Below are 27030 nucleotides of genomic sequence, written 5' to 3'. Positions count from 1 at the left end.
ATTTTTTTTTTTTTTTTTTTTTTTGAGACTGAGTCTCGCTCTCTTGCTCAGGCTGGAGTGCAGTGGCACAGTCTCGGCTCACTGCAAGCTCCACCTCCTGCGTTCACGCCATTCTCCTGCCTCAGCCTCCTGAGTAGCCGGGACTACAGGCACCCACCACCAAGCCCGGCTAATTTTTGTATTTTTAGTAGAGATGGTGTTTCACCTTGTTAGCCAGGATAGTCTCGATCTCCTGACTTCATGATCCACCCACCTCAGCCTCCCAAAGTGCTGGGATTACAGGCATGAGCCACCGTGCCTGCCCCAACATTCTTTTTTTTTTTTTTTTTTTTAGCTCTCACATAAGAGTGAGAACATGGGATATTTGCCTTTCTGTGCCTAACTTGCCTCACTTAACATAATGATATCCAGTTCAATCCATGTTGATGCAAATGACAGGATTTCATTCTTTTTAGGGCCAAAGAGTATTCCATTATTGATATATACTACATTTATCCATTCAACTACTGATGGACACTTAGATTGATTCCATATCTTAGCTATTGTGAATAGCACTACAATAAACATGGGGGTGCAGGTATCCTTTTGATACACTGATTTTCTTTTCTTTGGATAAATGTCTAGTAGTGGGATTGCTGGATCTTATGGTAGCTCTATTTTAGTTTGTTGTTGTTGTTATTGTTGTTGTTGTTGTTGTTTGAGACAGAGTCTCACTCCATTGCCCAGGCTGAAGTGCTGTGGCACAGTCTCGGCTCACTGCAACCTCTTCCATCTGGGTTCCAGTGATTCTCATGCCTCAGCCTTCATCTCCCAAGTAGGGGCTACAGGCGTGTGCTACCACGCCCAGCTAATTTGTGTATTTTATTAGAGACTGGGTTTCACCATGTTCCCCAGGCTGGTCTCGAACTCCTGACCTCAAGTGATCCACCCACCTCAGTCTCCCAAAGTGCTGGGATTACAAGTGTGAGCCATTGTACGTGGCCCTATTTTAATTTTCTGAGAAATCTCCATATTGTTTTTTTGTTTTGTTTTGTTTTGTTTGAGATGGAGTGTCACTCTGTCACCTGGGCTGGAGTGCAGGAGTGCAGTGGTGTGATCTCGGCTCACTGCAACCTCCATCTCCCGGGTTCAAGTGATTCTACTGCCTCAGCCTCCCGAGTAGCTGGGATTACAGGCACCTGCCATCACGCCCAGCTTATTTTTTTGTATTTTTAGTAGAGACAGGGTTTTCACCATGTTGGCCAGGATGGTCTTGAACTCCTGAACTCGTGATCCACCCACTTTGGCCTCCCAAACTGCTGAGATTACAGGCATGAGCCACCACGCCCAGCCATCTCCATACTGTTTTCTATGATGGCTGTACTAATTTACATTCCCACCAGCAGTGTATCGGACTCCTTTTCTCCACATTCTTGAAGGCATCTTATTATTTGTCTTGTTTGATAATAACCATTCTAACTGGGGTAAAATGATATTTTATTGTGGTTTTGATCTGCATTTCCTTGATGGTTAGGGATGTTGAGCATTTTTTTTTTTTTCATATACCTCTTGGCCATTTGGATGTCTTCTTTTGGGAAATGTCTAACATTAGTTCCTTATAGGATGAAGAGTTTGCAGATATTTTCTCCCATTCAACAGGGGTCTCTTCACTCTGTTGATTATTTCCTTTTCTGTGCAGAAACTTTTTAGTTCAATGTAGTCCCATTTGTTTTTGATGCCTGTGCTTTTGAGGTCTACATAAAATCATTACCTAGACTAATGTCCTGAGTGTTTCTCCTATGTTTTCTTCTTGTAGTTTTATAGTTTTAGATCTTATATTTAAGTCTTTAATCTATCTTGAGTTAATTTTTGTATATGGTGAGGGATAAGGTTCTAGTTGTATTCTTCTGCATACGGATAACCAGTTTTCCCAGTACCATTTGTTGAAGAGGGCGTCCTTTCCCCAGTGTTTTTTCTTGGCCCCTTTGTCAGAAATCAGTTGGCTGTAAGTATGTGGATTTATTTCTTTATTCTGTTGCATTGGTCTGTGTGTCTGTTTTTATACTAAGACCATACTGTTTTGGTTACTGTAGTCTTGTAGTATATTTTGAAGTCAGGTAGTGTGAGGCTTCCAGCTTTCTTCCTTTTGCCCAGGATTGCTTTAGTGATTCTGGCTCTTTTTTGGTTCCATACAAAAAAAAAAAAATTTTTTTTTTTTTTAGATGGAGTTTCACTCTTGTTGCCCAGGCCAGAGTGCAGTGGTGCAATCTCAGCTCACTACAGCCTCTACCTCCCACGTTCAAGTGATTCTCCTGCCTCAGCCTCCCAAGTAGCTGGGATTACAGGTGCCCGCTACCATGCCTGGCTAATTTTTTGTATTTTTAGTAGAGATGGGGTTTCACCATGTTGGTTAGACTAGTCTCAAACTCTTGGCCTTAGGTGATTCACCTCCCTCAGCCTCCCAAAGTGCTGGGATTATAGGCATGAGCCACTGTGCCCAGCCAGGTTCCATATACATTTTAGGATTGTTTTTTCTTTTTATGTGAAAAATGTCATTGGAATTTTGATAGGAATTTCATTGAGTCCATAGATTGCTTTGGGTGGCATGATCATTTTAATAATATTTTCCTGATCCATGAGCATGGGATGCTTTTTCGTTTGTGTCTCCTTCATTTCTTTCATCAGTATTTTATAGTTTTCCTTGTGGAGGTCTTTAACCTCCTCAGTTAAATTATTCCTAGGTGAGATTTTTTTTTCTTTTGTAGCCATTATAAACGAGATTGCCTTGCTGATGTTTTTTTCCAGCTAGTTTTTTGTTAGTGTATAGAAACACTACTGATTTTTGTATGTTGGTTTTGCATTCAACAACTTGACTGAATTTATCAGTTCTAAGGGTTTTTTGTTGAAATCTTTAGATTTTCCTATATGTAAGACTATGTCATCTGTGAAGAGGAACAATTTGACTTCTTTTCCAATTTGGATACCTTTTATTTTCTTCTTCTGCCTGATTGCTCTGGCTAGGGCTTCTTAACTATTAGTATTATATATATAACAGGAAAGTTTGTTTCCAAAAAAAGTACTATATAAATTCATCAGAGTGGAACTTGTTGGCTGTTACCATAAGCTTTATTACTTATCATATGCTCTCTAGTATACCAAATATATATGGTGAAAATAAATACCTTATTTTCATTCAAGGAGTTCAGAATACTTGGTAAACACAGGAGACAATGTTATTTTTCCTGATTTTGAAGATTGAGGCAAGACACTTTTTATAACTTACCCTTCTTCCCCTGAATAACTAAAACAGAGTATCAGTTACTCATGATAGTCTTTTCTTTATTTTTTGTCTTGACCCTTCAGCCAAGGTATAGGAAAAGAAAAATGTAATTCGAGCCTTCAGCTGTGTGGAAACTTTAGTTAAACATTTCAGGTAGCTTAAAATTTTTAATTAGTTGATTCCCCCCTTCCCAAACTTAGGTTATTTTATTTCTGTAATTTTCTTCCAGATCTATGGCAACCAAGCAACACCGTGTCATAATAGTTTATAGTTTACTTTTGTTACTTTTTAATTTTTTTAAAAAATAGATACATTTTCAGTGTTTAAAAATGAACAAGTATGGAAAGGCTTATACAGTAACTGAAAAGTCTCCTTTGGGAAGCCAAGGTGGGAGGATTGCTTGAGGCCAGGAGTTCAAGACCAGCCTAGACAACATGGAGAGACTCTGTCACTACAAAAAATTTAAAAATTAGCCCCGTGTGATGGTGCATGCTTGTAGTAGTAAGTACATGGGAGGCTGAGGTGGGAGGATCACTTGAGTGCTACTGCACTCCAGCCTAGGCAACAGAGCAAGACCCTGTCTCTAAAAGCAATTTTTTTAAAAAAGAAAAAAGTCTCCCTCATAGCCCTGTTCTACAAAAGTCCTACTTCCTTCCCCACAAATAGCCACTGTTACATTGTTGTTAGTTTCTTGTGTGAAGATTTACTTTTAAAATAGAACAATTTTTTAGTATATCTTCTAGTGATCTTAGTTTCAATAGGCTTACGAAATGGATCTGAGAGAAATGGTATTTAATAACTGTGATATGTTTAAATAAGAATTATTGGCATTTATTTTCAACGAGGTTACAAGATTCTTTTTCTTTGAAAACACTGTCAACTTACAGAGTCAACTAATTCATGATCGAAAATGTATTAGAAAATTGTCTGGAGAAACTGTTGTCACATACCAGAAAAAGGAAAACCTTGAAATGAATGGGAATTCTTTAATGTTTGCAAGACGCATGAATTCTGAGTCACCTCTGAATGAAAGCCCTACTGATGACAGTGAAAAAGAAGCCAGCCATTCTGAAAGTAATGTTGATGCTGACAGTGAGGCTTCAGAATCTGAAAGTGCTTCAAAGCAGACTGGGCTGTTCAGATCCAGTAGTGGATCTGGTGTGCACACAGATGGACCCCTTTACCCTCCATCAGCAGGTGAACTGGTGTACACCAAGGAGACTGACAGTGGTGATAAGCAAATGGCTGAAGCTATTTCTGAACTTCGTTTGAGGCGCACTGTAACTGGAGATCAAGATTTTGACAGAGAAAATCAGCCACTAAGTATTTCAAATAATTTATGTTTTTTAGAGGGGAAGCATTTGAGGCCTCATAGTCCCCAAAATGCTTTTCAGACCCTTTCTCAGACCTATATAACTACTTCTAAAGAATGTTCAGTTCAGTCCTGTCTCTACCAGTTTACATCTATGGAATTACTAATGGGGAATAATAAGCTTCTATGTGAGAACTGTACTAAAAACAAACAGAAGTACCAAGAAGAAACCAGTTTCGCAGGTAACTGTTTTTTTAATTAAATAATTATTGATTTCCTGATAGTGTCTAGTGAGTTACAAATTTCACTGAGAATTTTACTGAGAATCTTGTTTCTATACTTGTGTTACTTAAGCACAGAGATTGTTTTATTCATGTTCGTACCTGAGCACTTACGATACTGGGCAGAACAGATTTTCAATAGTTTTTTTTGTTTAAATAAATTGAAGAGCAGGAAGTATACAACTCTGCCTTAAAAATGCAAACCCAGGCCGGGCGCGGTGGCTCAAGCCTGTAATCCCAGCACTTTGGGAGGCCGAGATGGGCAGATCATGAGGTCAGGAGATCGAGACCATCCTGGCTAACACGGTGAAACCCCGTCTCTACTAAAAAATACAAAAGCTAGCCGGGCGAGGTGGCGGGCACCTGTAGTCCCAGCTACTCGGGAGGCTGAGGCAGGAGAATGGCGTGAACCCGGGAGGCAGAGCTTGCAGTGAGCTGAGATCCGGCCACTGCACTCTCAGCCCAGGCGACAGAGCGAGACTCCGTCTCAACAAAAAACAAAAATGCAAACCCATATAATCTTATTTGAGGGAACTATGTATCTGAAATCTATCCAGAAGAAATACCCTGATAACTTTTTTTTTTTTTTTTTTTTTTTTGGATGGAACCTTACTCTGTTGCCCAGGCTGGAGTGCAGTGGCGCGATCTCGGCTCACTGCAACCTCCACCTCCTGAGTTCAAGCTATTATTCTGCCTTAGCCTCCTGAGTAGCTGGGATTACAGGCGCCCGCTACCATGCCCAGCTAATTTTTGTATTTTTAGTAGAGATGAGGTTTCACCGTCTTGGCCAGGCTGGTCTTGAATGCCTGACCTCATGATCCACCCGCCTTGGCCTCCCAAAGTCCTGAGATTACAGGCGTTAGCCACCATGCCCGGCCTCCCTGAAACTTGAAATTGTATCACTAGTAAGATTAATGATGAGGCTAATGTGTTTCACAGATCCTATCAATTTGTTGTAAACTCAATGTAAGATAAATTTTGAAGATTTTAAATAGTAGCATGTCAAAAAGCTAGCGCTATAATTACCAAGATTAGTTGGTCAGAGAAAAGTGGAGAAAGGGGGAAAATAAGAAATTTTCACTTCATCTTTATCCTTGAATAAATGGAAAGAATACTCTGATTCTTAGTGACTACTTGTTTTAAAATGTAGACTTTATTATTCAGGTACGGTGAGGCTAAAAGATCAGGAGATAATTGCCACTGAAGAAATAGTGTGTTATTCATAGTTCCCAAGAAGTAGGGGCCCACTGTGCTGCACAGGACCACATAGGGAAGCACCAGGGTCAGTCAGGAGGTGGGGGAGTGAGGGGAAAACATGGGCAGGAGCCTTTAGTGTGATTTCTAAAGGAAGGAATGTGTAAGGCAGGGTAATCAGGCTTAGGATCGGCTAGTTTGAATAATTTTAGTGGGCTCTGGGATATAGGGGCTGTCTCTAGTTATCAGGTGCCTGGTCCTAGGGTGATTACAGCAAGTGAGTAGTGGCCCAGAGTACGAGAGCCCAGTGAAGGAGGTTGTTGGGGTATGGGCTCTGGACTCTGGATTGGTTTACATATGAAAGGCATGCATACATAAGTTGTTTACTATCTCTGTGAATTAGCCCTGGGAGGGGTTCTCCCTCCAGCGTTAACCAGACCCTAGATGTCAAAGCATCAGAATAAAGACACGCTTAATACGCTAGTAATAAAGAAATGGGAGAAGGAAGGAATACCTACTTACATTAATCCAAGTTAAATATGCAATTGGCGATGTTCAAATCCTAACATAAATCTTAGGAATTTAGAAATTGGGACTGGGCGCAGTAGCTTACACCTGTAATCCCAACACTTTGGGAGGCCGAGGCACGAGGATCGCTTGTAGCCAGGATTTCAAGACCAGTTTGAGGAACATAGTGAGATCCCATGTCTACAAAAAACGTTTAAAAAATTAGCCAGGTGGGGTGGCATGCACGTGTAGTCCCAGCTACTTGGGAGGCTGAGGTGGGAGGATCACTTGTGCCTGGGAGGTCAAGGCTGCAGTGAGCCGTGACCACTTCATGGCACTTCAGCCTGGGTAACAGCAAGACCCTGTCTCAAACAAACAAACAAAAAATAGACAAAAAATTCAGAAATCTTTTTAAAACCCAAACTCTTCAACTACACATGTGCTTCTGGTGATTTTTGGCTGGAGGGCACTGACACAAATTACTTCTAGTCCATCTGCTTTCTACCTTCCAAAATTTTGTTTCAAGTGTTACCTCTCCTATTCTTTGTTCTTATTAACTGTGTGCCTTTAAAAAAAATTCCTTTACTTTCATTTTAGCAGAGTTAAATGAAAGTAAATGGAAGGAGTAAAGACTGCCCTTTCATCAGAAGTCCAATTTCTTTAACATTTTTTAAAATGTGGTATGATGCTTCTGTATAAATTTTTATTGTATGGTAGATAATGTATAAAATGGAATTTTATAAATTTATTGTATTTTATGTAGAAAAGAAAGTAGAAGGAGTTTATACTAATGCCAGGAAGCAATTGCTCATTTCTGCTGTTCCAGCAGTCCTAATTCTCCATCTGAAAAGATTTCATCAGGTAAGTTTCTTCAGTAGCACCATAATTTTCATCATGTGTTTTACAGAGCTTTGAGTCCTATAGAATATTGTCAAGGATTAGACAGTAACCAGTAACTTACTGAATTTTAAAATGTGTCATGTGAGATTTACTGCTCATCTAGCCATAATAGTTTATAAGACTTTCCTGATTAAAATTGTTTAATTCACAATATTTGAAAATTTAGGCAGCAGGAACCTAAATGATATCTCCGTGTATGTTTGTGTGGTAATAGAAAATAAGTTTTGCGGCCGGGCATGGTGGCTCCCTGGGTCTTTGGGAGGCCGAGGTGGGCAGATCACCTGAGGTCAGGAGTTCAAGACCAGATGGAGATAAAAGTCTTGCTCTGTCGCCCAGGCTAGAGTGCAGTGGCTCAATCTCAGTTCACTGCAACCTCTAATTCCCGGGTTCAAGCAATTCTCCTGCCTCAGCCACCCAAATAGCTGGGATTGCAAGTGCCTACTACCACACTGGCTAATTTTTGTATTTTTAGTAGAGATGGGATTTCACCATGTTGGCCAGGCTGGTTTCGAACTCCTGACCTCAAGCGATCTACCTGCCTGGGCCTCCCAAAGTGCTGGGATTACAGGCGTGAGCCACCATGCCCGGCCCATACAATTTTCAAATAAAAATTTTAATTGTATAAAACAAATTATCAAGAAAACAAGGAGAAAACTTGAATGATTTTTTGGGGTGGGGTGGGGAGGGAATCTCCCTCTGTTGCCAGGCTGGAGTACAGTGGCACAATCTCCAGCTCCCTGCAACGCTCCTTGACTCCTGGGTTACAACGCGATTCTCGCTGCCTCAAGCCTCCCGAAAGTAGCTGGGGATTACAGGTGCTGCCACCACCACACCTAGCTAATTTTTTTTTTTCTTTTTTTTTTTTTTTTTCTTTTTTTTTTTCAGACGGAGTCTGGCTCTGTTGCCCAGGCTGGAGTGCAGTGGCCCGGATCTTCGCGAGAGCCTCACTTGCAAGGCTCCGCCTCCTGGGTTTACGCCATTCCTCTCTGCCTCAGCCTCCCGAGGTAGCCTGGGACTACAGCGCCCGCCACCCGGGTCGCCAGCTAGTTTTTTTTTTAATTTTTTAGTAGAAAACCCGGCGGTTTCACCATGGTTAGCCAGAGATGGTCTCGATCTCTTGACCTTGTGAGTCCGCACGTGCTCGCCCTCCCAAAGTGCTGGGATTACAGGGCTTGAGCCACTGCGCCCCGGCTAATTTTTGTATTGTTTAAGTAGAGATGGGGGTTTCACCCATGTTGGCCAGGCTGGTCTTGAAACTCCTGACCTCAGGTGATCCACCTCAGCCTCCCAAAGTGCTGGGATTTTAGGCGTGAGCCACTGCACCTGGCCCTTAAATGAATATTTAACTTGACCTCTGTGTGAAAGACTTTATAAATATAAAAGCTAATAAGGAAATCTCAAGGAAAACTATTGATAGTTTACATATTTGCAACATTTTAGGTGGAATCCAGATGTGCGAGAAGAGATTTTTCTCCATTCTGCCATCCCTATCCACAGATTAAGTTCTGGATTCTTCCATAGTCAAGGTTATAGAAACTCAATGGAACTGAAATGGCACAGAGAACAGAAGCAGATGTATTATATCTTGTCATATCAGAGTGCCTAATGGAAAGGGTACATCTGCAGTGATTCTGTGTGAATAAGAGAGGATAATGCCAGATTGCAGAAGCTAATTTCATGATGCACCACAGTTACTTTATATTTGGTACTTGCATCCCTGTTTAGAAACAACTTACAGAAATAATTCTTGCCCTTAAAGGGAAATATTTATGGACATCCATCTAGGTCCCTTTTTCTCTCAAGCTAAATATAATGTCAGCAAAGCCACATTCTTATTCCCAGGGTTTGGGCATTATAGGGAGCAGAGTCCCTGAGCAATGCCTTTGTTTCTAGTTCATTGACATCCCTGAAAGCCTTCTCTATGGTAGCTTTGTATATCAGAAACATCCACAACACTTAAATGCAAATCTGAAACTGGATAGAGATCTTTGTCATAAAATGCCAAATTTTAACGTGTAAGTATATAAAGAGTCTTAAAGGCAGGAGATTATAGATGCAAATAAGAAATATATCAGACCCTAATAGTAAAATGGGAAAAGAATATCAACTGACAGTTCTGGAAGTACAAAGTTCGGGAAAGTATAAAAAAGGTCCATCCTTCCCAGCAAAAGAAAGGCAAAATAAAATGGCAGATTCTTTTTTCAACCTGTCCCAATTAGCAAAGATATAGTAGTGTTAATAAGGATGACCTAAGATAGAGACATTTTCATTTACCAGCATTGGGAGTGTAAGTTGGTAACACCTACTAGAAAGCAATTTAGTAATAAATATGAAGAACATTGAGTAATTTTTTTTTTTTTTTTTTTGAGATGGAATTTCGCTTTTGTCGCCCAGACTGGAGTGCAATGGCGTGATCTCAGCTCACTGCAACCTCCACCTCCTGGGTTCAAGTGATTCTCCTGCCTCAGCCTCCTGAGTAACTGAGATTACAGGCACCCACCACCACGCCTGGCTAATTTTTGTATTTTTATAGAGACAGGGTTTCACCATGTCGGTCAGGCTGGTCTTGAACACCTGACCTCAGGTGATTCACCCACCTCAGCCTCCCAAAGTACTTGGATTACAGGCATGAGCCACCGTGCCCAGCCGAGTAATGTTTTAAACAAAACAATTTTTGAACAAAGCTAATGACTCTTGACTAAGTAAGAACCTACCACAAGGAAATAGAGATATACATAAAAATGTTTGTGTGTCCCACTCAGGTTACGCCAGACGTAAGGCCTAGCTTAAATGTCCAATGAACAGGACATCAGATTTATATTTTAATATGGAAGATGCAGTGTATCATTCCATTAAAGGGAAAAAGGCAGGAGACTGTAGATGCAAATATAAGTCTAGATATTTTCCAAAAATTACCACCTAAAAAAAGATTCGTCTTATATTAAAGTCCTTCACACAGTCTCTCGTATGACGGGGTAATTTCTCAACAGCAAAGTACTGATTGAGGAGAACACAAAAGCCTGAAATGATCTCAGACAGTGCTCGTATTGGGTGCTTATAGAGGTCACCTGATGAAAAAAGCAAAGAAATTGAATGTAGATTAAATATTCCTGGGATATGACCTCATAATTTCATGTCAGCTATTTTCAAGCCTTCTAAAGATCACTTGAAAAAACAAATCAGTAAGCGGCTACACTTTGGCAGAAAAGTAAGTGTTTTTTGTCTTTAAAGAAAGATAAGCAGTAAAAAAGCAACAGATCTACAGTAAAATTGTGATTAGTATGCAAATGAAAGATCAGTCATTGACGTCATGAAAGGTTGTCTCTTTTAGTTTTTGTCTACCTATTCATTTCGGATTTAGGTATCTTCTCATTCCAACAGAGTCCATTTCTATTTACGGGTCTCCTCAATACCTTTGATATTTTATTAGCTAGTTTTTATTACCATTACGTAATGCAAAGCATACACTTTTTAAGGTTTGCCTTTGAAAATTAGAAAAAGAGAGCATATTTAAGAACACAAAAGTACAATTTTATTTATGTAATAGCATTTACTTTTACTGATAAAATGTTTTGAATGTTCAGGTTGTTTGTTTGTTTTAATGAATGAATATAATTGAATTTTAGAACTGAGAAAGACCTAATCTCATGCTTTTATACCTGGAATCAAGTTGACAACCAGTCACTGAGTTAGGCCTAGAACACCAATCTCCTTACTCTTTAGTTGAATATATTTTCATGATAGCTTGTGTGTCAGTAGCTTAGCTTTTATATTGAATTTATTTTTCCATAAGCGTTGAAAAGCCACATTGAAAGTAACTATTCCCCCTATTGTTTGTGGTAAAATCCCCACATAAATGAATAATCTTTGCAGTAACAATTTATGAAACCTAATTTTAATTTAGTCATATTAATTTTGACTATTCATTAGTCACATTTTATCTATGAAAAAACTGCTACAATTTCTCTTTTGGTTTTAGTTAAACACATTGCTTTTGATCTAATTGTTTGTTGCATTTCAAAATGTTTTGGTCTTTTAAGGCTGGCTTGAGTCTTCGTAAAGTAAACAGACATGTAGATTTTCCACTTATGCTCGATTTAGCACCGTTCTGTTCTGCTACTTGTAAGGTACAGTATATTAAGATATTTAATTGATTTATAAATTAAGCTTGATGTAGTCCTAGTATATTATTCAGGGCAATGCTTTTTCTTAAGAAAAAAAAAAAACAAAAAAAGACTTCTCTTCTGAAAGGGAATTTTAATAGCCAGTGATTAAGTCCGTAATATATGGAACATTTAATACACTGAATATGATTTTTGTCCTTTGGGAGACAAAATAAAGGAAAATTGAAAAGGTAAGGCATGAGGCATGATGGTTATGAAGGTCTAAGCTGTTTGTAAATGCTACTGAAGCTGATGGTTGCTGAGAGAAGTGAGGTTTTGTGTCCTCTCTTGTTCCTTGTGAACTGTTTAATCAGTAGTAGTTTTACCATTTGCGGAGTTCTGTATCTTGCAAATCAATGTAGTAGTGAATTGTCTTTCGTGCCACTTCATGTGTACTACTGAGAATAGTGTACTTGTCAGTGGAGTATGATACTTCAAAACTGCTGCTACTGTAATAATTAGGTACAGAAAGCAGACTGGTTTATCATTGCTTATTTTACATGTAAGAATTGTGTAGATGAAGTAGATGACTTTGTCTTCCTTGAGGGAAGCAATTATGGGGTAACATACTGTCCTGTTCATGATTACTGGCTAGAAGTCTAGATTTTGTGGTATGTAATAGAATGCCTATTGAACTTAATACTTTCAGTACATGATAGTCAAAACAAAAATATCTTAAATGTAATTTTTGGTTGAATTACAGTGTATCTGCTGTGGAATACCAGCACTATCTGTCGACTATTAATACTCAGTATTCCTAGAATTTGATAATGTGGTAAATAATAATGAAATTTAACAAGCTCTGTGTTAAATTTATAAAACATATTTTAAAAGTACCTATTATGGAGAATTTCCAATATACACAAAAGCAAACAGAAGAGTACCATGAACTTCCAGCACCCAGCCCTAAACCCTTACATCCATGGCCAGTCCCACCCTATCCACACACTAATTCACTTTCTTCTTCTTATTTTGAAGCAAACATCAGAAATCATTTCACCCATAAATATTTCACTCTGTATCTCTAAAAGATAATAATTGCTCCCTCTCCACTTTTTAACATAACCACGGTATCATTTAATAATTCTGTCATATCACCTAGTGTTCATATTTTCAATTGTCTCATGTGATTTTTAAAATGAATTAGTATCCAGATAAGTACTGGATCTGTTGTTCATTTGTGCGATTTTAATTTTACTTTTGGAATTGCTTTTAAAATTTAATTTTGTTTAATTACATAAAATATTTATGTAGGTCCAAAGTCAAATGTACCTAAATAAGGTAAATTCAAAGATGTCTGGCTTTTCTCCACGTCATTCTACCTGTTTGCTCCTTCTCCCTGTAGGTAACCATTTAAAAAATTATGGCTTGGCCGGGCGCAGTGGCTCAAGCCTGTAATCCCAGCACTTTGGGAGGCCGAGACGGGCGGATCACGAGGTCAGGAGATCAAGACCATCCTGGCTAACACGGTGAAACCCCGTCTCTACTAAAAAATACAAAAAACTAGCCGGGCGAGGTGGCGGGCGCCTTGTAGTCCCAGCTACTTGGGAGGCAGAGGCAGGAGAATGGCGTAAACCCGGGAGGCGGAGCTTGCAGTGAGCTGAGATCCGGCCACTGCACTCCAGCCCGGGCGACAGAGCGAGACTCCGTCTCAAAAAAAAAAAAAAATTATGGTTTATTCTTTTATAATTTATTTAAATATAAGCAGATAGGCATGTATATTTTCATCTACCCTGTTAAATAATGGTAGCTGACACTGTGTATCCTTTTTTCTGCCTTACTCTTAACATTATATCCTAGAGCTTATTCCATAGCAGCATTTAGAGATCGTCTGCACTCTGTTTTTCAAGAAGCATAATACTCTATTGTGTGGATACATCATAGTTTATTCAACCAGTCCCCAATTTACAGACATTTTAATTCCAGTGTTTTGATATTACAGATAATCCTGCAATTAATAGTGTGGTACATGTCTTTTAACATTTTGCTCATGTATTTGTGGGATCAAATCCTAGAAAAAGGATTAATGAATCCAAGAGTAATACATATACAACTCAGCCTGATAACATGAAATATCCCTGCATAGGCCAGTGGCTTACGCCTGTAATCCCAGCGCTTTGGGAGGCCAAGGCAGGTGGATCACCTGAGGTCAAGAGTTTGAGACCAGCCTGTCCAACAAAGTGAAACCCTGTTTCTACTAAAAATATAAAAATTAGCTGGGCGTGGTAACAGATGCCTGTAATCCCACTACTTGGGAAGGTGAGGCAGGAGAATCGTTTGGGGTGGCGGAGGTTGCAGTGAGCCAAGATCATGCCATTGCACTCCTGCCTGGGTGACAGAGCAAGACTCCGTCTCAAAAAAGAGAGAGACAGAAAAAAGAAATATCCCTGCATAGGGATTGTACCCTTTGCATTCCCATATGCAATATGTGTGAGTGCTCTTTTCCCCACAAATCAGCCAACAGAGAACCTTGTTAAGGTTTTTCAATTTTGCCGGCCTAATAGGTATGGAAACTATCTCACTTTTACTATGCATTTTTCTTATGTTAGGCAGATATACATTTACTTATTTTTCCTTACAACAGTATTTAACAGATATTACTAATTTGGGTTTTTTCTTTGTTTAAAAGAATGCAAGCATGGGAGATAAAGTTCTCTACGGTCTCTATGGCATAGTGGAACATAGTGGCTCGATGAGAGAAGGCCACTACGCTGCTTATGTGAAAGTGAGAACACCTTCCAGGAAATTATCGGAACATCCCACTAAAAAGAAAAGTGTGCCTGGTATGCCATCCTAAGTTTATTTTATTTTTAAAAACAAATGAATGTGTGCTTCCTTTTCTGGGAGAGCTAAGTTACTATTTCATAGATGCCTCTAGTGGATTTGCTTGCTTGCTTCATTTTATTTATTTATTTATTTAGATAGAGTCTCACTTAGTCACACAAGCTGAAGTGCAGTGGCACAATCTTGGCTCACTACAACCTCTGCCTCCAGGGTTCAAGTAATTCTTACTCCTCAGCCTCCTGAGTAGCTGAGATTACAGGTGCATGCTACCATGCCTAACTTTTTGTATTTTTAATAGAGACGGGGTTTCACCGTGTTGGCCAGGCTGGCCTCAAATTCCTGACCTCAAGTGATTTGCCCGCCTCGGCCTCCTAAAGTACTGGCATTACAGGTGTGAGCCACCATGCCCAGCCTCAATTGGATTCACCTTAAGTGAGAATTCCCTCTACGAGTGCTTAAAAAATCTCAAATATTATGAAGACTGTACCCTTCTAGGTCATATGAGATGACATGGTATTTTAAGGTACTGAGTCATTGTGTATTATAGTGGAGTAGCATTTTATTTAACAATACCAGAAGTTTTTGAAGCCATACCAGATTGTCAGAAGAATTGGAGTTGAAAATTTGCTGGCTTTGTTTATGGGTCATCCAACTAACTTTGCTTTTTTTGTTTTGTTTTTGAAATGAGGTCTCACTCTGTCACCCAGGCTGGATTGCAGTGGCACGATCTCTGCTCACTGCAACCTCTGCCTTCTAGGTTCAAGCGATTCTCCTGCTTCAGCCTCCAGAGTACCTGGGATTCCAGGCACCTGCCACCACACCTGGCTAATGTCTGTTTTCGTTGTTTTTTTTAATTAGAGATGGGGTTTCACCATGTTGGCTGGGTTGGTTTCAAACTCCTGACCTCAAGTGATTCACCCACCTCAGCCTCCCAAAGTGCTGGGATTATAGGCATGAGCCACTGCGCTGGGCCAGACAGCATTATTAATTATCCCTATAATATTAATGCTTTGAAAGAATTTGTTCTAATGAGAACACATGGGCACAGGGAGCGGAACATCACACACTGGGGCCTGTCGGGGGTGAGGGGGTAGGGGAGGGATAGCATTAGGAGAAATACCTAATGTGGATAACAGGTTGATGGGTGCAGCAAACCACCATGGCACATGTATACCTATGTAACAAACCTGCACGTTCTGCACAGGTATCCCAGAACTTAAAGTGTAATTTTAAAAAAAAATCATTATTTTTGGAAAATGCTTAACCCAAGAAAAAACAGACTTCTCAGGTAAAATTTGGCATTAGATAGAGTTTGTAATGAATATATTATTGTTTGTAATTTAGAGTAAGAACCTAAAGCATACTTACTTTAAAATTGCACTTCTTTTTGTTTTGCTAGGTTTGAAAGAGGCTGATAGTGAATCAGCAGGCCAGTGGGTCCATGTTAGTGACACTTACGTACAGGTGGTTCCAGAATCAAGAGCACTTAGTGCACAAGCCTACCTTCTTTTCTATGAAAGAGTATTATAACTATTAATGGTAATGATTATTTAGGTCATTTGTTTTTGAATACTGCAGCGATAACTATAATATATAACGTGCCTTTGTAGTCTTCCCTCTTCTGTAGGAATAGCATGTTCATCAAATGGTCCTGAACTATTTCACCATTTTGGTGAACACTTTTAAAGTAAATTTACTCAATGCTTTAAAATTCATAGTCTTACAATAAATGTGAATTTTGTTTCCAGGTATTTATTCTGGGGTACAAAAACCTCCCAGAATTTATAGTAGGAAAGGAAACCCCTTAATGATGTGGCTCATTATTACAAGCATTCAGAAGTGATGCTGGCTAAGTCAAATCATTCCTTAAGACAGTGTTTCCTAAATGTAATACCACCTTCCTGAACTCTCACATATTCTGTATCATGGTTATTTTTTAAAAAATATTTTTAGCCTTTTTAAACCTTAGTCTTATTTTGAGCAATCATATTCCATGTTTTATGTGCTTTTATATTTTTTATAATAAATATTAAAACTATTAAAGAAAAATTGTTTATCCATGTACCACTTAACTTAAAATCATCTCAGGGCCATCCAGTGGTATATGTGTACTACCATTTAGGAAACTGCTATAACACATAATTTCATGAAGTAACACCTAATATGGTGTAGTTCCCTTGTCATATTTTATACAATTCAACCATATAAAAGGGTATCACTGTAATTTCAGTAGTGTGGGTTTACAAATAATCTGTTTATTAGCCTATTACTTTGAGGTTTTGAAAAACTAGAAATATGTTGAGGCATTTCATAAACATATCTCTTGCATCCTCTTCCTGGTGGAGTCAAGGATAACTTGCAAGTGGTTGGCCAAGGCCAAATATAGATGATTATAAAATTTAGAATTGGCAATTAGAAGTTGATAATCCATATAGGACCATAGGATAGCTTTGAAATTTAAATTGCCAAATTATATTTGTAAATGATAGAGAATTATATTAACAGAAAAATGTAATACTTTTTTTACTTCTCGTAAATACTAAACACAGTTTCGGGGTTTTGAAATCACTATTTTGTCTTCAGCAAGCATCATTAACAAGTTCAGGTGAATTTAGCTTTTATTTTAATGGGGCATTAAGCTGGCATTTTTTATTTTTTAAATAAATAATAGCAAAATATCATTTTCCCCACTAGAATACAAATTATTTAGCTGTCAAAACTTGGCATGAAGAATATTATTATTACTTAGGCTTAAATATCAAAAACTAATGGCTACTTCAGTGTCATATTGTTGAAATAGAAACAAAAACTGCATGGTTCAAGCATCCTAATCATTAGTGCCAGTGAATGATAGTGCAGGTAAGTGCCGGGTAAATGCCTAGTCCCACTTCATTCTCCTCCTGGGAAAGAAGGATAGTGGCTGCAGATAATGTATGGAAATATTTAATCAAGACTGACTGTCTTAAACACATAAGCATATATAATGTTATCAAGGCACCAGTGCTGCCTTTTAATATATGGATGAACATAACTGATTAAAGATGGTAGTAGTACACAAAATGCAGAGCTTAAAAATGTCATTGCATAAATTCTATTTTTAAGATGTTGAAATGTTAATAGTAGTGTTTTCTTGATTTTAACAGTGAAATAATCAAGAAATGTGTCTTTAAGTTAATCTGCAAAGTCAAGCTGTGTTCTGTAAAAGGTATTTTACAGCATTTTCTGTTTAACTGTAATCCGTTATCATTGGAGATCTCAGTACCAAAGCAGTGAATATTTTGAGAAATATTGAATGTCTTTATTCAAGTCAGCCATCTTGGTAAGAGCAGTTTTCACCCCCACCCCCCCACCAACTGCCTAAATGTAAATATAGGTCACCTAATTTTTCTTACAGAAAACATACTTTTAAGAGGCATGCACTTTTCATCGGATGGTTACTTGTTTCTTGCTTCAAAGATAAATATTTGGATAGATACCCATACTTGCTATGAGTCAGTCACAGTGCTGACACTATTTTAACATCATTTAAAATGGAAAGATCTACGTAGATTTTTGACATTATTCCAGAAGTAACATGCAAGTAAGATATTTTATTTTCATTTTATTCATGTTAAATGAGCTAATTATGAATTTTTTTTATGGCCTAGAGTTTATGAGTGCTTTTCCTTGTCTTCTGAAAATGGAATAAATTCGAGTTTTAATACTTAAGAATTTGCTAAATATAGCTTTTGTAACAGAGAAAGCATGTTAAATTACACATGGGTCTACATTAAAATTTTTGTTTTTATTTTGAATATTTCCAAAGCACATTTGCAGGGATAGTAAATTGCGAGGCTACTAATAACAACAACAATAGTTTCTGGATCACCTCAGGAAACAGTATAAATAAATAAGAATGTTTACATATCATCGACATAACTACCATAGTGTTGGAATGAATTAAAGTAAAACAAGTTTCACTAGCTTTATTTAGAAACTGGTTTACCCCAGCTTCCCGTTTTTTTCCAAATATAAAAAAAAATTGTGTGCCAATATTGTATCATTTAATGCTTTTAAAACTTGTGAAGACCACCTTTTTAGGTAGCTGAGAAGAGTGATAGTTGGTATCAATTTGTTAGCCAGGCATGGTGGCTCATGCTGTTGGGAGGCTGAGTGAGGAACATCGCTTGAGCCCAGGAGGACAAGGTGCAGTGAGCCATGATCACGCCACTGCACTCCTGCCTGGTGACAGTGAGACCCTGCCTCAAAAATAAAAAGAAGACAGTTGGTATCAACTCAAAGAATAGTTGATACCTGTTCTCCTATTTTAAATGTACCAACAGAGCTATTTTACTGTATTTAATAGTTCTTAGCGTCCATGTGTGATGATTTTAATCAGTGATTTTATGCAACAGCAGAATAAAATTTTCTGAAGATTAAGCTGTGAAATGTATCAACCCTCATCTAATTTTTGCAGTACAAAATAACATGCTGATTCCTTTTAAAATTCATGTTTGTAATTTATTTTCTGCATGTATTGATCAAATAAGCCTAAACCAAATATGTGCAATAAAATTGAGCCTTTAGATAGTATCTAGTACATTGTTAAAAAAAAATACTATTTCTAGATATTTATGTTTTTGTTTATGTAGAAATCATGAATTCAAATCTGTTTAAAAGATGACTATATTTTCAATTTTGAGTAATAAATTTATACTGTTATTCCTGGTGTTTTTTTTTTTCTTTTGCCATGTTTCTAGAAAATAGCTGTATAACTTATTGAGCATTATTTTGGTGTTACTGTATAAAACATGCATAATAAATATTCTTATTTATTTTATGTTACAAGATTGGTCCTGGAATTTTCGCAGTTTATGTTATTGACAGAATGCTTTATCTATCAACAATGCATTTGTGTATGTCTTAGTCCACTCAGGCTGCTATAACAAAATACCATAAACTAGGTGGTGTATTAACAGAAATTTATTTCTCACCGTTCTGGAGGCTGGAAAGTTTAAGATCAAGGTGCCAGCAGACTTGGGGTCTGATGAGGGCCCACTTCTGTTCATAAAGACAGCACCTTCTTGCTGTGTCCTCACATGGGAAAAGTACAAGGCATCTCTGTGGGTCCTCTTTCATGCAGCCCATTCATGAGGGTTCCATCCTCCTGACCTAATCACTTCTCAAAGGCCCTATCTCCAAATAGTATCACACTGGGGATTTGTGAATGTTGTAAGGGACATAAACCTTCAGTTCATAGCAGCTTTCTCAGCTGTATTCAAAATATCCTACATATTTTAGAAATTCTTTATTTCAAAACAAAATATCTTATGGGCCACTTTCACTCAGATTTCAGTATCTACCAAGGATGATCATCTTCCTTTCAGGGGTTTCTTAAAAGGTTACTTAGACAGGATAATTATTAAAAAGGGTAAGGTCTTGCACCAGCAATTGAGAAATATTTTGCCTACCCATTTGTGTCTAAACTTCTTTCAGGTAATGAAGTTCTCTGAGATTAATGATGAAAGTTAAAGACCATCTTTTATTTGTTTAGTCATTTAGTAAGTATTTGTTAGGCCAGGCACAGTGGCTCATGCCTGTAATCCCAGCACTTTGGGTGGCCAAGGTGGGTGGATCACCTGAGACCAGGAGTTCGAGACCAGCCTAGCCAACATGACAAAACCCCATCTCTACTAAAAATACAAAAATTAGCTGGGCATGGTGGCACACGCCTGTAATCCCAGCTACTTGGGAGGCTGAGGCAGGAGAATCGCTTGAACCCAAGAGGCAGAGGTTGCAGTGAGCCAAGATCGTACCACACTGCACTCCAGCCTGGGTGACAGAGAGAGACTGTCTCAAAAAAAAAAAAGTAAGTATTTGTTGGATACCTGTTGTGTGGTAGGTGCTAGGGATACAGCAGTCAACATAAGAGCCAGAAATCTAAGAGGTGAGGAAATACACATTCTAAGAATGTAAGGAAAATTTATGTTAGTAGTACTGATATGAAGAAAAATCAAGCAATATGGACTCCCTATGAAGCCATGTGGAAATTAAGGTACAGGGGATGAAGATATCCTAGAGATAAAAGACATGGTGATATTAGTACTGATAGTCCCCAAAGAGAAAGCTGAATGTTGTAGGAAGAATGGGGTTTTAATTCTGGGGCCCTCTCTTCTGGCAATATAGAGACTGAGAAGGGAAGTCTTAACATCTGTATGTTCCCAGAAAAATGTATCTCCCTAATTTTTGTATGTAATTTCAAAGGTTCATGGACACTTCTGAAGCCATTTCATACACATTTTAAATTGCACCCAAGAAGAAATATCTGAGATGTTTGCATTCCCATATGTATTAGGATAGGCTGAGTTGTGCTGCAGTACAACCCCAAATCCCAGTGGCTTAACACAAAAGTTACTTCTGGCGCATCCAAAGTTCACTGAGAGTCTGCACGGTCTGCAAAGGCAACTGTCCTCCAATTGGCGATTCTCGTAATCCAAACTGATTCAGTCTGTGGCTGTACCATTTCAATATGAGGTCTCCCCATTGTGGCAGAAGAATACAGCATTAAAAGATCTTGCCCCAGCAATTATTCATCTTGGATGTGTCTCTGACAACCCATTGGCCAGCAGTAATCATATGACCCTGCCTAATTGCAAGGAAAGATGGGTAGGAAAGAGTCTCCCATGGGCTTATAGGAAAAGGAGAATGGGATATGTGAATTTAACAGAAGTCTCTACCACAGTCCACCCCTCTGGTCACCAAATAGGTTTTTTTCCTTTGTACACATGGAACACAGTGACTCTTAAGGGACAGGGCCCAAAAGTCCCATCAAGGTAAAAGTTTTATCCTCCAAGACCAGGCTCTCTGGAAGTGCTGTATCAGGTTTGGATGTTTGCTCCTACTGTTCTGGAGACCCAGGAACCAAAAGGATATGTTGTTTTCTACATACTTACTGTACAGTGGTGGAACTATATCTGCAATAAACATTCAGAATGGGTAAGAATGGGAGATACTGTTAGTATCCCTAAGTCTGGGTATGGGGCATATTCATGATTAGGCTCCTTTTCTATCTCCTAGGAAGAATTCCCTTGTGTGTTGTTCTCTGACTCTAGACTCCATCCTCTGGGAAAGTTTTTTTTTTTTTTTTTCTTAAATCTTCATGGCTACATCTGAACAGCTACTGAGGAATATATATATGCCAACTTTGGGAGTTAACAAAGCTTTCATTAAGACTATTTCTTAGATGACTGGGGACTGTAATTTCTCTTAATTTGGAATAGCCACAAGTTGTTTCAGCCACAATTTGTGTGTGTTTTTAATACAATTCTTAAAATTTTAGTAGGCTTCTCATCCGTAGATTCATATGCCAGCAGCTACACCAGAGTTTTTTTGTCCCATAGTTCTTGGGTTTGCTATATTTCTTTGCTTTCCTGCCCCCACACCTCACTTTACAACAATTACAAGATTTGATGAGAGAGACATACTATACTCTTTGTTTTGAGACAGTCTTGCTCTGTCACCCAGGCTAGAGTGCAGTGTGTGATCTCCATTCACTGCAACATCTGCCCCCCGGGTTCAAGCAATTCTCCTGCCTCAAGTTCCCGAATATCTGGGATTATAGGTGCCCGGGACCATGCCAGGCTAGTTTTTGTATTTTTAGCAGAGACGATATTTCATCTCATGCATTTCATGCTGGCTGGGCTGGTCTTGAACTCCTGATCTCAAGTGATCCACCTGCCTCAGCCTCCAAAATGCTGGGATTACAGATGCGAGCCACCACACCTGGCTGAGAGAGACATACTCTTAATTACATTTTCACCCTCAGGCTTTTTTTTTTTTCCCAAGAGGAAAAAACGAAGGTTCCACATCTTTAATTAATCCATTGAAAATTTTTCCAAAATGGATATAAAGTTTACATCCTTAGTTATATCTGTTGCAAGCCTGAGTTTTAATAATCCTTTGTCACTTAAAAGCTTTCTCAAGTTTATTTTGGATTGCCTGTATTCCCTCGTTTCAGCTTTCATAAACCAACTCTTTTTTTCCTGAGCTCTTCTCTTTCTTATAATACATTGTCTAGTGCATCCAAAACACCCACCACACACTAGTATCTGGTTTTTAAACCTCTTCCCCTAGCTCGAAATTCATTATGTACATTATCTGCCTCCCAGATTATCATCAGTAAGTTGTATCAAATGCTTTATTGCTACATAATGTGAAGTGCCATGTTTCGAGCCTCCAATATTAGTTTTTCCTGCCAACCAATCCTAAGCTAATGCTTTTTATTTTAGGTTCTTTGTTTCAGCAGCACCCAACTCCTGTTACCAGTGTCCATATTTGTCTCAAGATAGGTTAGCCTTATGCTGTATTGTCAAATGAACCTGGAATCTCAGTGGCTTATCTCATTCATGGTCGTTACAAAGTCCTTTACAGATCTGAGGATCTTCCGGGATCCTGAGTTTCCCATGAAGCAACTCAGTTATCCAGGCTGACAGAGGAATTCCCAACCTGTAGCTGCATTGTCTGAAACATGCTGTATCATGTGAAACATGCAGCCTGAGGACGGTGCACCAACTCTTGTAAGTGTACTTCATTACTCAACCCACAATGAATTCGCCAGAACTAATTGATAAAGTACTCCCTAACTTTAAGGGGCTTAGAAATTCAGTCTTCTGTGTAGTAAGCCTGTGGAGAATCATACTGTCGAACACTAGTGATGTTTACTAGTAATAATCGTCATACCAGTGAATTAAGTACAGAAACAGTAGTTTGAATCACAAAAGATTTTAGGTAAGAACAGGCAGTCATTGAGCATAAGTTTACCTTACTTTCTCCAACCTGGCCTAAAGGGACAACACCTGCATAAAGCCCTATGTGATCTACTGTTAAACAACTAAAGTATTATTTTATATCCTCGTATTTCATTATGCCAGATTCACTACTTTCTAGGAAATGCTTAAGTAACTATATTAAGAATCAAAGAGTAGGCCGGGTGCGGTGGCTCACGCCTGTAATCCCAGCACTTTGAGAGGCCGAAGCGGGCAGATCATGAGGTCAAGAGATTGAGACCATCCTGGCGAACATGGTGAAACCCTATCTCTACTAAAAATACAAAAATTAGCTGGGCGTGGTGGCACGCACCTCTAGTCCCAGCTACTTGGGAGGCTGAGGCAGGAGAATCGCTTGAACCCAGGAGGCGGAGGTTACAGTGAGCCAACTGCACTCCAGCCTGGCAACAGAGCAAGACTCCATCTCAAAAAAAAAAAAAAAAAAAGTTGTAATTTGTAAGGATGTGCCTGTAGCATACTAGCTTTAAATATTTTTCATCATCCATTGTATTATGTGGTAAAATATATACAACATCAAATTTACCACTTTAACCATTTTTAGGTGTATAAGTAGTGTCATTAAGTGCATTCACATTGTTGTGCAAATTTCACCATTCATTTCCAGAATTCTTTCATCATCCCAAACGAAAACTCTGTACCCATTAAATAGTAACTTCTCATTCCCCCCTTCTCCCAACTCCTGGGAACCTCTATTCTACTCTCTGTGTGAATTTGCCCATTCTAGGCACTTCATATAAGTGAAATTGTACAATATGTGTCCTTTTGTGTCTGGTTTATTTCATCTTGCATGTTTTCAAGGTTTATCCATATTGTAGCATGTATCAGAATTTCATACCCTTTTAAGGCTGAGTAATATTCAATTGTATATATATACCACAGCTTTAAATTTTTATTAAGTTTTAAGATGGATGTGATATGGCACCTAATAACACTATAAAGGTTCAAATCTCAAGAAAGAGCAATAGTTCCTATTTCGATATATTTTCCACATATCATCTTAGCTTATTTCCATTTTGCTTTAAGGATCATTTGTTTCTGTAATAATGGAAGGTGACATATCCTCCCCTAGAATTTTCTACTTCACTCCATTCATTCATTCATTCATTCAGTCTCACTGTGTAGCCCAGGCTGGAGTGCAGTGGCGTGATCTCGGCTAACGACAACTTCTGCCTCCCGGGTTCAAGTGATTCTCGTGCCTCAGCCTCCTGAGTAGCTGGGACTACAGGTGCAGGCCACCACACCCAGCTAATTTTTGTATTTTTTTGTAGACAGTTTTGCCATAGTGGCCAGGCTGGTCTCGAACTCCTGGCCTCAGGTGATCCACCCTCCTTGGTCTCCCAAAGTGCTGGGATTACAGGCGTGAGCCACAGGGGTTGGCCAAATTTTCTACTTCAAACACTGATAACAGAGGAAGTTAATACAAATTTTAACCTATAAAGTCCCCTGGTTGTTAGTCATTAACAAACAGCAGATTGTCAAATAAGACTGGTAAAATAAGACTGTCAAATAAGACTGCTAAGCATTTGATGATCCAGGTGCAGGATGATCAGACTGCAGCAGATCATGCACATGACAGCTGCTTACATAGAAATTTAACACCACAACACACATTCTTAGAAAATTCTGTGTTGAAATACATATACTTACCTCATGTGTCCATAAGGTCATAATGTTATGGGGAACTCTTAGAGCGGTTAGAGAAAGGGAACTGGAATTGGAACTGTAAAATTCATTTTCGGGTCTGGCAAACAGCAATTGCTGAGGGTGTCTCATTAAACTGGCATAAGGAACAAAATGTGAGGTATTTAATAATCCTCTCCATTTCACAATGCATTTCCGAAATGACTGGCCTACATTAGGATCATTGTTGAACATACAAATGCAATCATACCGCAGATGTAAAAATTTGTGTGCAAAGCAGATGCTGGGCACTTGGAGGGCAGAGGTGAGGGGGAAAACCCTTACCCGAAAATTGCCTCACCTTTACTAGGGAAACAAGCAAACAATTACAATATGATTATAGGGAGTAGGAACACGACAGTTTCACTAGGACAATCGGGTTTCTCTAAGATAGAACATTCCTCTGATGAGAATGTTTCTCAGAGAATGTAACTTGAAAATCAGACCTGATGCAAAAAACTTGGAAAATGCACAAAATCACAGAGCAGAATCAGAGATTACTGATAACATGTGGTATATGTCCTTCTTTTGCTCCATACAGTGGTTTTTATTTATTTTATGCTTTTGGACAGAGACTCACTCTTGCCCAGGCTGGAGTGCAGTGGCGAGATCTCGGCTCACTGAGACCTCTGACCCTGGGTTCAAGCAATTCTCCTGCCTCAGCCTCTCTAGTAACTAGGATTACAGGCACCTGCCACCATGCCCAGCTAATTTTTGTATTTTTAGTAGAGACGCGGTTTCACTATGTTGGCCAGGCTGGTCTCGAACTCCTGACCTCAAGTGATATGCCTGCCTCAGCCTCCCAAAGTGCTGGGATTACAGGCAGGAGCCACCACGCCCGGCCCATACAGTGATTTTTAAAATCAGACTGTTGAGTAGTCTTATTTGTGCTAAGTGGAAATTAGGGAAAAGGTCAGAGAAATAGGGATTTCCTTTTGCCTTCAGTAGTATCTTCATGAACCTGCGTCATGGTGTTGTCAGGTGTAATCAATGAAGGTTTCTCACAAGATAAAATTTTATTTTGAGGACCACGTCTGTGCATTGGAGGAAAGGCAGATGGTTAGCTAGTGAGGACTTTTATTATAATGCTAATTCAGGAGTATCTGGGTTTCTAGTGCTAAGGAAAACTGAATTTTCAGCAAAGGGCATCTATATTTTTCACATCTGTGTCTTTATCCATCCAGCTGTGCTCTTACTATTTTGTTTCTACGGTAATTTGCTATTTCTTTTGCATGACAATTCCCAATGAAATAATTTAGATACTTCATGCACTTTGTCACGCAAAAGTTTTCGTGTCACTCTCTGGAAAGGCACTTTAATAAACACTTTATCTTTGGAACATTTCTGTTATCCTTGTAACTTGTAGCTCCTAGCCTGGAAATTAATACTTTTGACACCTGAACGTTGTTCATATAAAAACACTGTGGAATCAACGTACCCTCTTTGAGGAATGGCATTGCATACGTCCTTTTGAGAAGCCATCTTGTAGTTGAAGGAAAGCAGCAAGACGGAAACCAGACATCCCCGCCCCCGCCACGGTTCCCTAAAGGTCACAGATAATGAAAAACCGAGACTAGTTAAGCGAAGGAGAGATGAGCAAGTGTTCCCGGAAGGGGGCGCGATGTGTTGAGGTTAACAAAGAAAAAGACAGCAGCGGGGTCAGCTAAGGTCTACGCTTTCGCTACCGACCCAGACTGCTCACCTTCACAAACTCGTTTCCCTCAAGCGGAACCCTCGGCAGAGTATTCCAAGGATGGAATACTCTCACTTGAGCGCTGCAATACTCTGAGAAGGTTCGAGCCAGATGTTGGACTGCTTGAAATGCCGCTTCCAGCGCACTAAGCAACTTGAACTGCGCTAAGCAACTGGCCTGAATTGGTTTGGTTTGACCCTGGGGTTCCTCCGTAGTCTGTAAGTGGAGTTGCGAACTCAACCCCTTCTCCAAGGCGGGAGTGTTTCCAGGAGAGAACATACTTCCCCTTGAAGGAAGATCACGTTACTAAAGTAAAAAATTTGAAGGCGCCCTGTGTATATAACACTTACGCTCTTGGCTTTCTGGCCACTATAAAGATAAAGATGGGTCGGGAATGGGGCCGGCTACATTAAAAAGTAATGTGCAGGAATG

General features: G+C 39.1%; 2 protein-coding genes across 3 annotated transcripts in view; one reads left to right on the top strand and one right to left on the bottom strand.

Annotated features, from left to right (window-relative positions):
- The window catches only part of USP45 (ubiquitin specific peptidase 45), a 79705-nt gene extending 60481 nt beyond the window's left edge, over positions 1 to 19224 (top strand). Inside the window, 5 exon segments of the mRNA XM_017889827.1 lie at positions 4147 to 4813; positions 7317 to 7414; positions 11494 to 11580; positions 14246 to 14399; positions 15800 to 19224. Of these exon segments, the coding sequence (XP_017745316.1) occupies positions 4147 to 4813; positions 7317 to 7414; positions 11494 to 11580; positions 14246 to 14399; positions 15800 to 15930 (1137 nt within the window). The 3' untranslated portion in view covers positions 15931 to 19224.
- Positions 19225 to 20263: 1039 nt separating this feature from the next.
- On the bottom strand, positions 20264 to 26895 carry LOC108540684 (uncharacterized). Of its 2 annotated transcripts, XM_017889826.1 has the most exons (3): positions 26608 to 26895; positions 26344 to 26448; positions 20264 to 21353 (listed from the first exon to the last, which is right to left on the bottom strand). In XM_017889826.1, the coding sequence occupies exons 1-3, from the start codon at positions 26875 to 26877 to the stop codon at positions 21348 to 21350; spliced, it is 381 nt and encodes a 126-aa protein (XP_017745315.1). In that variant the 5' UTR covers positions 26878 to 26895; the 3' UTR covers positions 20264 to 21347. The 2 variants fall into 2 exon arrangements, with proteins under 2 accessions (XP_017745315.1, XP_017745314.1); XM_017889825.1 differs by lacking the exon at positions 20264 to 21353 and having other exon boundaries at positions 26311 to 26448.
- Between the last annotated feature and the right edge of the window lie 135 nt (positions 26896 to 27030).

Source organism: Rhinopithecus bieti, unplaced genomic scaffold (genome assembly GCF_001698545.2).
Source record: "Rhinopithecus bieti isolate Rb0 unplaced genomic scaffold, ASM169854v2 scaffold_18624, whole genome shotgun sequence".
Classification (NCBI taxonomy): Eukaryota; Metazoa; Chordata; class Mammalia; order Primates; family Cercopithecidae; genus Rhinopithecus; species Rhinopithecus bieti.
The sequence above is the reverse complement of the archived record's forward strand: the minus strand, read 5'-3'. Positions and strand labels throughout refer to the sequence as shown.

Excerpts from the sequence above, each read along its gene's own strand:
- LOC108540684 (XM_017889825.1), bottom strand. The coding sequence starts at position 26,877 with ATGTTCTCTCCTGGAAACACTCCCGCCTTGGAGAAGGGGTTGAGTTCG. Across the intron at positions 26,449-26,607 it reads AGGGAAACGAGTTTGTGAAG|GGAACCGTGGCGGGGGCGGG; the intron begins GTGAGCAGTCTG and ends TGTGACCTTTAG.